Genomic DNA, 13,012 nt, shown 5'->3' on the forward strand with positions numbered 1-13,012 from the left:
CCACTTAAGACAATCTTAAGACTTAAAAAAGTTAAGAAACCAATAACAAAAAAAACAGAATCAAGGAAAAAAACCCCACCAACAAACAGAAATATACCACCTATTTGTGTCCAGGTACAAGGACTTAAAGGAAGGGAAGGAGATGAAGGTCAGGTTCTGGGCCATACTATGATGACAAAAAAGTGTCCAGCCCCAATGAGTCACATTTTTTTTTCAAATGCCAAAATTTTTAAATTCTAGTTTACTGCAGCCACCTCTGGACTTGCTATAGGACAAAACTGTCATAGCTGCTTAAACCAGGATTTGGTATCTTGATGACAAGAGCCAAGGTTTGAAATAAGAGACAGAGAGTCAAAGAATTTGATTGAGCACATTTGGACAAAGCACAATGGTAATTTATCAATAGTTTTCTCCAGTGATGATCCAATCAGATTCTATGCTGGAGACTAATAGACAGCAACCTGCTTAGTTGCAGGTGGCAAAAGAAATTTCAAGATAGCTCTGGTAAAATTAGTATCTAAATAGCCCTGTAAAAATCAGTATCTGAACTGGAAGTACAATTAGGAAGTGATTACAAAATGTACTTGCAGGAAATATCATGCTGTTTCTGTCTGACAAAGTGGAATGAGCCTGACGAAAAAGATTATTTTCTCTTCAGCTCTTAAAAGAGGGTTTATACATCCTGAAATCCACTTGAATGATCTTCGTGTCTCCTAGTCCTTGAAGCAATGCCACAAAAAGTCAATTTAGGTCTTAAAATTTTATTTAAATGAAAGGAAATGTAATGTCTACATGGAAGGATAATGTCCTTACAACTTGCACTTAAGAGTTTCATTTTGTGAAGACTATTACGTGTGTTTTAGAAAAGACACTCAGGAGATGAAAAGCTTGACTTACATGAAAGTCTGTTATTGAACTGGGCAGACATCTAAATTAAAGTCTGAGGGCAATAAGGTCCTTGTGATAGAAAATTTGCCCTTCATCCTTACCACGAATCATCCCTTCACACAGTGCCTAACAGCAGTATTAAAGGGATGAAAGACTACTGGTGACTCAAAGCATGAACCCCTTACCCGCATAACTGAACAGGTATTTATATTAAATGACTGATCTTTTAAGTGGCGTATCATATATGAAGGTCATCACAACAGCATGAGTTTAAACAAACAATGGGGATGGAGACCCCAGTAACAATTTCCTAAATCTCAAGAATGAAATGCATTGCTTAGTAATGCAATATGATTGCGTCAGCTCTGTATGCCTGCTTGCAGGGCTCTCCAGCTTTATCTTACAACAGGTCCTAATATAATCAAGAATCCAGACTGTATCAAGATAACTGTTCTCTTGGATATGTTCCTACATACAAGAAATCTAGTGGTCTTCTTTTATGGGAGCTGACCACTAGTTGGTAATCCCAGTGTAGAATGTCATATTTAGAACTAGACTAGAATTTAGAACTCGACAAAAAAATTCCCAGAGAGGCTGAAGTGAAATTGAGAAACCAACTTTCATGTTTCAACGGAACTTTTGAAAAGACCTGCATACTCTCCATGTCAGATTCAAACACCTGTTAATAATCCTTTGTGGACAGATATTAGACAAATACAATTCTGTTGCACATGTGGTTTGGTCGCATACAGCAATTCAGTGCTGTGCATGATTTCTCTAAAAAAAATCTTCTCTGCTTCTTATATAACATATTGATCTCAACTATGCTTTGAAAACTTGCTTAACACATGATGTAACAGGAAATCACAATAATGTTCATTAAGTTCCAGTAGGTCCTATTTTGTTTCTGCGTATCAATCCAGAACTGCCTAATGAAAATCTACTTCTATGAAACCTCTGCTTAGGAAGGTATGCACCTGCCAACTTGAATGTAATGTAAGATTATCCTTGTCCTCTTAGTTTGCATCCCAATGAGTTTTTTCAACACAGACTTTCCTACATTGTACACAATTCCTACTGAGGCAAATACCTGCATCTGTGCACAACTTTATTGATCAGTTTCTTCAAAAATTTTGCTTCACCAAGCTTTTAACTTCATTATGAATAAAATAAATATCTTATAAATGTTTTTCTTTTTCCTTGCAGTATCTTCCTGAGGAGAATCTCCATTTTCTTCACATTTTAAAAGAAACAGGAACTCCAGAAGCCAATGTCTGACAGATACAGTTCCTGTCAGTCAGACTATCTATAGCCTAATATACTGCGGGAAGTATGGCAGTGATAAGGGCAATATAAAAGGCTACATAAAATTAAAAAAAGAAACCGCCTACAAAAGCAATGAGACTACACACTGGAAACATGCTTTAATAGGTCAGGTTTTGAAGATTTTGTTTTGGAAGGCCTTCATACTCCCATGGACATAAAAATTACAGCTACTACAGAAAACAAGTAAGTGTTTGTCTTTATATAATTTGCAGAGTATTCCTGTAGAATTTTTTCAATTTATTCTATTTATACCAAGTTAAAGATGCCTGGCCAGTATTTCAGCTAAGACAATCAGTATTAAATCAATTTATAAGACCAATGTCTGAATTACCATGTTTAGGATTCAAAAGATAGACCTGTGTAAAAACTGGTGTAGCTCACGGCTTTGGCAGCTGCCATGTTAACTGTTGGTAGTACTTCACTGATTCATTTTATGAATCTTTTCAATAAAAATGCATTATATAAAACTCAACTCAGTATCTTGCTCCTTCCTCCAACTGAAAAATGCCCCCACAAAACACTGAAGAGACACATTGAATCAATATGCTATGGCAATGAATATTCAGCAGATAATCAGTGATTCACAAATTAGTGTTATAGCCACTCCAGCCACTGATCTAAAAAATGCTTTTCTAATAAGGTCTCTGATAAGTTGAGATTTTTAAAGGTGAATCTGATATACATAAAACCTCATATAGCTAAATATTATCTCTGATATAAACAGCTCTTTAAAAGTAATGAAATTGTTGTTTTCATAAAGATACTCTATGAAGGACTATGTAGGAAATATTTAAATCGTAATCTTAAAACTACTTTTACGTGAGTTGCACATATTGTACAGTATGCTTGTTAGAGGTTTTGAAAAATTCTATAGAACAAACTATTCAGTAGAGTCAAACCCTTCAGTTGTGTTTTAGTCATTACTGGGGTGAAGTGCAAACATAAACAGGACTAAGGAATCTCTTTGCTACCTTAATGAGTTCCTGGTATTCCAATTCTACCTCACATTTTCTAAATAAAGAAAAATTATGGCCTAATTCTGGAACAATTTCTAAATAACTATCAGTTTGATGAAACAGAAAACTGACGTCTTCTTCAGCCACATACCAAATTCTCTCTTGGCATGAAATCAAGTCTGAAGAAATCATTGGCATAAGGGATGGAAATCCAGGCAGCCATAATACGTATCCTAAACACTGCCTTTGACCCATGAAAGTCAACTAAGGTTCCTTCCAAAATGAACGTTGCCCTAATATGTTCTATTCTTTTGAAAAACTAACTATTCTGACAAAGCTTGTACTCGTCCAATTGTGATCACACAAAGGAAGAAGTTTACTTAATGCAAAACTCCCAACTAGAATCTTTCAGGTCTATGCTTTATGGAAGAAAAAGTTAAAGTAATATTATAATGGAAAACATGAGAAGGTCCAGTGGGTTATGCTCTCTCTCATATTTTATATAAACCTCTCTACTAAGAGGGAAAACATACACTCCTTACATAAACTGGTGCAAAGGAAAAAGACAATTTAAGGTAAACAGGGGAAATTTGGGTTGAATTTAGCAGATGCCAGCTTTTAACAAAGACTTTTGGTACATATATTATCTTTCAAATTATTCATTGACATTTTAAAATCACTTTCATACCACTCAGAATCTGCTTCTTGACATACAGTAATTAAACTGAACTAATAAAATATCAGAAAACCATTCATATCCTGAGACTTCTGATTCAATTGTATCACTGTTTTCCTCTAGAAAAATAAGTATTTCTATCTAAAATTACTTATGCAGAAAGCCTGACTGCATCAACTCACATGTAGTATGTGTGTTTTGGGATTTGAAGAGACCAACAACACCTTTTCCATGAAAGCCGCCAGATCTAAGTAGAAGGGTACTGTTTTTAGTGTTCTTCCAACAGACAACTGGCAGGCGATTGTGGCGGTAACAGCGAGCAACTCTCTGCAGACTGCTGTCTTGGACAGACTGAGGTACTACCAGGAGCCCAGGGTAACTGTATCGGCAAATGAATAAGAGTTAAAATTGCTTTCAAAATTGTAATCAATGAAAAACATTCCTAAAATTACAAGCTGAATATACATCTTAATGAAAATACATCTAAATTTTTAATTAGTAACTCTCATATTTCGTCCAATCCTAAAAAATACATTAATTTGTAAAGAAAACTACATTTTAAAAACAACCTTAATTATGAAAAATTTGTAAGGCTATCATTACTAGTCTCCATTTAAGGTTATATTTGATTTGGTAATATATTTCTTCTGAGTCATGCAAATGATGCACTAGTTTTGTTTTGACACTTGTAGATGAAATATGAGAACTGAAAGGAAAGAATGTTAGATTGCCTAGAGTATCACAACTAAAACAATAGTTTTTGGTTTATGTCAAAATACATTTAAATTTTACAGTCAGATTCCTTGGAACGCTGTATTTCAAACTGCATTTTTGTGTACTTTTAAAAACACTACAATACACTGAGAGAATAACAAATTCACTGATACAATAGCTTTAAAAATAGAAAACCCAGCAAGATGGTAGTTATGGTCCTATTAGTGAAAGAAGGCTTCAAGCAATATGAAAGATTATTTTCTAAAAACTATCCAAGTGCCAATATCATATGTTAAGAAGAAACTAAGACAAGAAGCAGGGAAAAGTTACTAAAAAGTTACTAAACAACTTTGTTCCTCTACAACATACACTGTTCCTGCAAGTTCAGTTCTTTGACCTTTATTGAACTGCCCTCAAACATAATCCATCTACCTAATATTTATGATCTACCTCTTAAAACACAGTAACAAAATTAATATGGCATTAGATAAGTATTTATATACTGAAATTTTTAATCCTCTCAGATATTAATTATATTTTTTAAAAAATCCTATAGAATATTAAAAACTGGTGGGTTTAGGGGAGGAACGAGTTGTCTGCATAATGTTCAAAGCATAACAAAAATGCACAGATTTAATCTCTTCAATTTGTGTTGTATTCAATGGTGGTTGAACAAAACCAGTTATTAGTCTGTTACTCTAGATAAGTTAGAAAACAAGAAAGGACCTAGTATTTTCTTATGTGCCCTTCTTCCATGAAGAAATGGTGATTTCATTATCCATAATGAAAGCAATGACTGGCCAAAACTGGCTTTAGAGAATGCAAATGCCCTTCTGATATGAGTCAGGCAGATATGCTTTTACATTAAAAACAAGTTTTGTGGGTAGTGGTAGTTACCTACATTAGCTTTTGGAACAAAAAAGCAATTAGTAACATTCATGTGTTAAAACAGAGCATGTGGCTTTCAGCACCTGATGAAAACTCTTAAAGCAGTGTAGATATCTTCATTAATTCAATTTTAAAACATGTTTTTTATTTGAAGAAAAGAGTTATGTATAATTGTTTCTGAGGCTTGCTTTTTTTATTTAGGAAAAGAATAGATTTTATATGCAAATATATGACAAATAATTTCCAGTACCCACACAACGATTTCCAGAAACCATACCAAGAGAGTGAGTTCTACCAGCTAACTTTGTTTGCCAAGTCAGAAAGCTGAAAAATAGGCCAATGATTTAGACATCAGTGTAGAAAGCCAAGAGAGAGAAACTCCTTCAGAAGGCAATCCCGAGTATCTAGGTTCGTTTCTTCCAAAAGTCCCAGGGGCGCTCTCTTTCCATGGGCTATAGGGAGAACCTAGGAAGGAAGGCTTGTGTTGTCTGACAGAGCTTCTGGGGCAGCTCTGAAAGCCGACTCCCGGCTACCATTGCTGGCACTCTTTCTGAATCTAATGAATACATACACAGCCACCAGGAGACAAATCTCTGAGCACAATACAATAGCTTCAAGGTCATTGGTTGAACACTCCTACTGTAAACAAAAATTTTCTCAGAATAAGTTGCTTAAATGGATATACCATGTGGTATGTGTGTTATGCCATCTTTGTTTTCAACTACTTGATTGAACTGGTAAACTCACCTCCTGCAAAGGGAATACATCCTGTTCAGTGCAGTTATCCTTAAGTATTCTGTTTTTGAGCGAGAAGAGTTACTGCTGATGGTCCCTAGTCCCAAACGTTGGTAGTCTCTGAAACAGGCTCTTTCTACTAATTGCTCCATTGTTGATTTTTCTGATGCTTTTAGGGTACCACTTGTGTGCATCTCGCTGTCATCTGAAACTGACGTTAAACATCTTTAAGAGTTTGCTATTTGGGAGGCCAGCAGTTACACAGAAAACAATGCTGTTTTGTTCAGAACAAAGTATTAGTTTGTCTTACAGTCAGTGATGAATTACAAGAACCAATACAAACAAACAACAGTTTACAGAAACTATAAGCAATAAAATAATATTTTAGTCAGGAAATCTGAATATATCACACAGTTACCTACTTCACTTGTCATTGGCATCACTGACAACTCCCTCGCTAAAATCCTGGATAATGTAATCTCATCTATTCATTTGAACTGAACCAAAGGCAGATAAACTTTCAACAATTTATGAAAACCTGTTAAACTCATAACTGCTATACAGAGATGTACACAAGACAGAAGAAAGAAAAACGTGCACATAAATCCATTAAACATCCACAATAAAATAGACCTCGCAATTTTTTAAACTATCTTCAAAAGATGTAACAACCTTTTTAAGGTTTAGTTCAAACAAAAAACCATGGTTTTGTGTCATAATTTCACAACTGATGAGTGTTGGTTGCTTAACGCCTCAGTTTCAATGTCAAACGGCAGCTTCCTTCAGCCATGCACATCAGCTGCACTTCCAAAGCAGAAAAACCTTTAACCATGGGAGATAAAAACCATCACAAGTTCAAACTACACTGAAATCCAAGTCAAGCAAGGTCTCTGTACAAAACCTGCCACCTGCCTGTTATTGACACTTCCAGCTATTTCAAAATACTTCCAAAAGCAGATTTACTGTTCACAGCATGTATCAGTTACTTGCTACCACCTCAGACATCAAAATGCGTGCATATGAGGGGAAGTATCTCTTCAGGAATGAAGCACTGAAAAGTATATAAGGATTTAAATTTAAAACAGGACTTTACAAGACTGGAAATTAAAATTATTTTAAAAAATAAAAATTATTATACGACTAAAATATTACTGGCAGTAGACAATATTCAGAATTTACAAGAGTAGAACCCATATTTTTTTTGCATCTTAGCATAAGAGCTAAATGATTAATTCTGTTGCCACTGCAGCTTATCAAACAAAATCAACAGTTTTCTATCTAACCTAAATAATAAAGAGTTCAAGGCTGTGGATGCCTCCTATTTTTTCTGTGTTTTCCTATCTGTCATGATAAGAAAGAAGTTACAAAACATTTACAAGGATTTAACAATTTTGAATGGAAAGCTATTACTGACTCAGATAAGATGAGGGTGCATTTTTTAAAATATTTTTTTCTAAACGCATTTTTCTCTCATGAAAGCAGGTATATTGCTGATCAGAATTTGCAAAACATCTCCTGTGTGTAAAAAGCTAGAGGTAAGAGCTCATATTGGTGTCTCTAACCTGAAAAGGGAAATGAAGATATTTTGCTGTCTCAAGTTGGATTTTTTTTAAAAATTGATTTTGAGAAGAGGAATAATCCCTCTATTTTACTGTTCCTGTTTATTGTTTGTAAAAGTGGATTTTACAGTCTCCTATTTTATGGAACACAACAGTATGGTCACCTATAGTAAACAGAATTTAGCAGTAACGAGATTCTAAACTCTGAACACAAAAAGATGGGGAGGAATCAGGGGGAAATTAGGTGTTCATTAGCAACAACTAGTAACTAGAGTTCTGTGCCCAGTTTTGGAAATCACATTGCAGGTTACATGTGAACCAGCTAAAGAGGGCTGAGAAAAGAGCAATGAAGATGATCAGCAATCTACCAAGACTTAATAAACAACTGAAGGAACTGCAGATATTCAATAACTAGAAAAGAACAGAGAAATATTACAGTAGACCCTAAGTACATTAATTACTGCAATCAAAATGAAGGAATAATCTCTTCTATATGTATATGGTGGCAGAGTAAGAACGGAAGGCTTTAATTTATGGCAAGGAAATGTTTAGTCCTGAATATCTGAAAGTTGATTGGTTTTCTCCAGCATTAAGGATGGTTAAAGCATATGTACAAATTGCCTAGAGTTGTGGAACCTTCATCTTTGAAAGCGTCTAAGAAAAGTTTAGGTAAACATCTCTGAGGAACAGATTCAGTATGCTGATCTTGCCTTGGGGCAGAGAGATGGAACACATGATCTCCTCAGGTTCCTTCCAACCCTGTCTTTAACATTTTTTTTTTTAAGACACCTGCTGCAGATAGTTCACATCTGCTTCATTGCTGCTATAGCTGCATAGTTTCCCATACTTCAGTTTTTTGAGACTTGCAAACAAAAAGTCATTCACAGAAGTCAACACAGAAGAAATTGCAGGGATTAAATAGCAAATTTCCTGTGTCTGAAATAGTCACTACTGTTGTCAGCTGACTATACCTGAGCTGTCAGAGCAGCATGGAGAGAAAAAACCAACTGTTACATTCCCCATCAGAACATCTGGAAACCAGCAGGTAGGAAGCCCCACAATTTACATTTTTGGTTGTTTGTTAGGGAAGGAAAAAAGTGACTACCACTAATGTTCATATAACACCTGTGTTCATGGAAGAATATAGTTGTTTTGTACATCAGCAGTGCAAAAACTCTTCAAATTTCTTCATCATCAAGAGAAGTATGAACACAGATATGATTGTTCTTAGTGTCTCTGGGTGAAAGACAAAAAATCATCCAACAATCACAAAGGTACAGACTGCAGAATTGCTTCTGTCCCAAAGAATCTGCAGCATCAGAATGCATATTAACTCAGCACTTAAGGAAGATGCTGAAAATTCAATTTAGAACATAATTTTTCAGCACTGTAAAGACATTCTGCGTTTTATAATCCTTTCTTTTTGCCCTTTTTCCCACCATCTGGAATGAAAGAAGAAAATCAATATTTTTTAGCTTTCCTGGAATGGCTTTCCTCCATTATGGAGACAGAGCAGTAACACAGTCCTGCTTCAGGCAATTTTTATATATCTACTCATAAGTCACCTAAGTTGCCTTGTTCACTGACCAAATATTCAAAAGGAAAATCTGGCTTGTTTGATGTTTTGAAGAAATTAGTGGTGTCTGATAAACACTTCATTATCTGAAATGCTTGGGTTTTTTTTTTAAAAAAAGAAAGAATGGTATGACAAAACAATACCTGTTTACGTACAGGAGAATCTGGTTCCCTCTAGTGGTTTATTATAAATTAGCACTGGTCCAGATAAGGATTTACTGACAGCAGCACATGGTAGAAAAAGAAGTATTTGGAAGAAAGTCAAACTCCACAGCATTACATGAACTATACAAAGTGCCCAAATCACTTTCTACCTTCTGTCCCCAAATCCTTGCAACCAAAATTTGGAACAATGGTACTCTCAGTAGTAATGACTTCCGCTGCTTTCGGAAACCGTTTGTCACTTCCGCATCCACAAAGGTCTCCCACAGTATCTGCTCTTTCTTGAATCTCACTAGTTACTGCTTTCTTAGCATAGACTAACTCCAGATGTCATGATGTCTAAAGACAAATGGAAGCTACAGCATGCTTCTGTGCTGTTCCATCTACATTATTATGATGTAAAAAATGATAAAGAGATACTATCTTAAAATAGTTTGATAACTAAAAAATAATTACCTAGTATTTTGCTTCACCAACGAATGAACTTCCTCTTTTGCCTCATCATCACAAAAGAAAACAGTTATTTAATGTACATATTTGTAACCTTCCTCCTTCCGGTCAAGTAAGACTCTGCAATTTCTTCTGAAGATACTACTTATTCACTATGTTGGAATGGAAGCATAACAGGATGCAGTTATCAACCAACACGGAAAAAAAAAAGGCGTTACCATTACCAGAGATATCATCATCTTCATTCCAGCCTGGGCGATTCCCTCTTTCTTCCACTATTGTGCCCGTCTTCTTCTTTAATAAATATTGGCGTCCAATAGTCATCTTCCCAGCACGCTTTGCTCCTTTCACAATGCTTTTTGAGAAGGTACTGTAAATTCACAGCAACAAAAATATGTGGAAAAATGCATATGTGTCTCTCCAATAGCACGTACAGATTGTTATGATGAACCCACTTACACAAATAAAATGCATTTAATAATATTTCATTTAATGTAATAACAAAAATTGTAACCTCCAGAAAAATGATGTCCTATATTAATTTTTAAATGCCAATTATACTATTTTGAGAGAAATTTGTGTCAGTCTAATGGCAATGAATAAGCAGCCATCATCTTTCTTTAGGTATTTGTATTTTGCTAGCTATGTGATCAATCTACAAAGTTGACAAAGTAAAGGCAGGAAAGAAAAATTACCTTAAAGTTTTAAGATTCCCTGACTAGCCTGGGATTCTGCTTTCCTGTGTCAATAATGCAATAATCAACAGAGAATCACAGGAACTACCACTCTCGAATAGACTAATGATCTAGTAAAAATCTAGTCTAGGAAAAATTAATGTATAACAAAAACTTCAAAAGAGGACACAAAGCTCAAACTTTAGATTAAAAACTACTAAGACAACTGTACAGACTGCACTAAGGGTAAAATTAATTCCAACTCACATTAGGTTATTAACCTATGAAGTAGTACACAAGAAATCTCGGTTTTATTTTGGCATAATTTGCATAGCTGAAGATGCTACTTACATCGTATGTGTTTCAAAATGCAATGACAAACTTGTTCAAATTCACTGCAGCCAGAAATCTGGGTAAGTAAGACATTCCTATAATAATCTATCTTTTATTCAATAAATATAAAAAGATGCAGAATAGCTATCAGTCATTTTGACTTTCCTGAAAGCTGCTTGAATAATCTGCATTTCTGCAAAGCTGTCAGATTGTTCAATGCATTTGACTAATACTAAACAAGAACATCAGTAATAAAATAATAATGACTATACCGGAATGAAGTGTTCTTTTCTTTTTGTTTTGGTAAAATTATCTGTGGTGCTGTTTGCCCAGCTGCAAATGCAAAAGTGCTGAAGATAGATTGAGGATAACGGAACTTCATTAATTGTTTCTTAAATATTTCCACCACTTCAGGACTTACTTCTTCATCAAATGCTACTTTAATTAACTGCATATTAAAGACATGACATGTTAGAAACGGCAAAAAAAATAAAATTAAAGAAATTAAAAGATCCTAAAAAAGATCAGCAAAATCCCCATATTTATGCATTACTATGCCCATTGGAAAAAACAAATACATGTACATATATCTTACTGATTTTTATGGATATTACACAGTTTATTATTATTTAATTTTTACATTTATGTCCTCATACTAAAGCATCTAGAATTCTCAGAATATCAAACACAAAATATGTTGGTAAGTGCAAGCATTAGTGCTGGCACTAAGACATCTCCAGCAGTTCAAACACTAGTCATGTGGGACAGCTTAGCTTGGAAATACTCTGCCAGCTCAGTCCGTATACTGGGAACTCAGGTTGGTAATGCACTTCAAAGACTCACCAAACCAACAATTCCAGCACTCATACATCACAACCATTATATTTTCATTACTTAGTCATTCCAATTTTTGCCTCATCTTGCAAAGTATAGAAATGTAATAGTGAAATCTGATCCTTAATAAAGAACTAACCTTGTGCTATTCATTATTGATCCATCCAATCCACTAAAAATGCTTTTTGAAAGGTTTTGAGGAAAGAAAAAAAAAAATCCCATCCCATCATCCTCAGCCAAAAGAATCAAAAGAATGACATCAATGACATCAGCAAGTGGGGTGATGAGGCAGGGGAACAAAATAGAGAGAAAATAGGGAATCCGTAAAAAGGGCCCAGAAGAACTTTAAGAATTTGCGAAATGCAAACAAAGAAATATCCCAGAGCTTTATTTCTGAGTGCATATGCATACACCTTTTGAGTGTCTTTTGTTTGCCATCTAGAAGGTGGATTTCATCATTGCTTTTTTAATTCCACTTGTTTTGTAAATATTTTCCAAATGACTAATAACTCTGTTGTTCTAGGACCTCCTTGAATGGAGCCTTGAATCTTTTGGGGGTTACAGTGATTTGAAATTTTAAAGATATTAAATAGCATAACTGCAGCCAAAACATTCTGAAAGTCATAATTAATAAACAAAGAGGAGGGGCTATTTCACACTGCATTGAATTCTAGCTGTAACAAAAGGACCAGAAAGTAACCGTTTGCTGATTGTTTTTGTTCTCATAACCTAATAGAAAACTATTCTAAACAAAAGCAAAGATGATGTTTGACCAGAATCCAGCACTAAAAACACTGAGCTGTGTCTGTATTTAGCACATCATTGAAGCATGCTAACTATTCTGGTAAAAACAATTCTGGAAAATAAAAGTCCTCATGAAGTCCTCTCAAAAGTCCACAAAAAGAACTTTATTTCACTTGTTTTACTCAGTTGTGCTTTTGAATAGGATATTGAAGGATGATTAGCTAAATAATGTCCTTTACTGTAAGGAACTAGAAAAATGCTGATGATCTATTTTATTATGTTTTCAAATATGAGAGTTACTGTTCACAATGAAAATATACTTCTGCAGTCAGCCAACCCAACAAAATATTAAGTATCTTAAGTACTGCAGTCTGCTTTCAGTCCATGATATGAAATTCTTCACCTTCAACTTTCCACCTCTTAGGGTTTGACCCTAGTTAAGATCACTATCAAGAAGAAACATTTAGGGAAGAATTCATGAGTGCTAATTATTAAAAG

The 13,012-nt window shown here is 34.7% G+C and overlaps 1 protein-coding gene across 4 annotated transcripts in view; it reads right to left on the bottom strand.

Moving 5' to 3' along the window:
- The window catches only part of SBF2 (SET binding factor 2), a gene marked incomplete at both ends in the record, with an annotated part of 265,908 nt that overhangs the window by 36,113 nt on the left and 216,783 nt on the right, over positions 1-13,012 (bottom strand). For all 4 annotated transcript variants that reach the window (XM_080346104.1, XM_080346103.1, XM_080346101.1 and 1 more), the window contains 4 exons: positions 4,029-4,225; positions 6,196-6,394; positions 10,154-10,299; positions 11,209-11,384. In XM_080346104.1, the coding sequence (XP_080202230.1) occupies positions 4,029-4,225; positions 6,196-6,394; positions 10,154-10,299; positions 11,209-11,384 (718 nt within the window). The remainder of the gene's footprint in view (positions 1-4,028; positions 4,226-6,195; positions 6,395-10,153; positions 10,300-11,208; positions 11,385-13,012) is intronic.

Source organism: Nesoenas mayeri, assembly GCF_963082525.1.
Source record: "Nesoenas mayeri genome assembly, chromosome: 5".
Taxonomy (NCBI): domain Eukaryota; kingdom Metazoa; phylum Chordata; class Aves; order Columbiformes; family Columbidae; genus Nesoenas; species Nesoenas mayeri.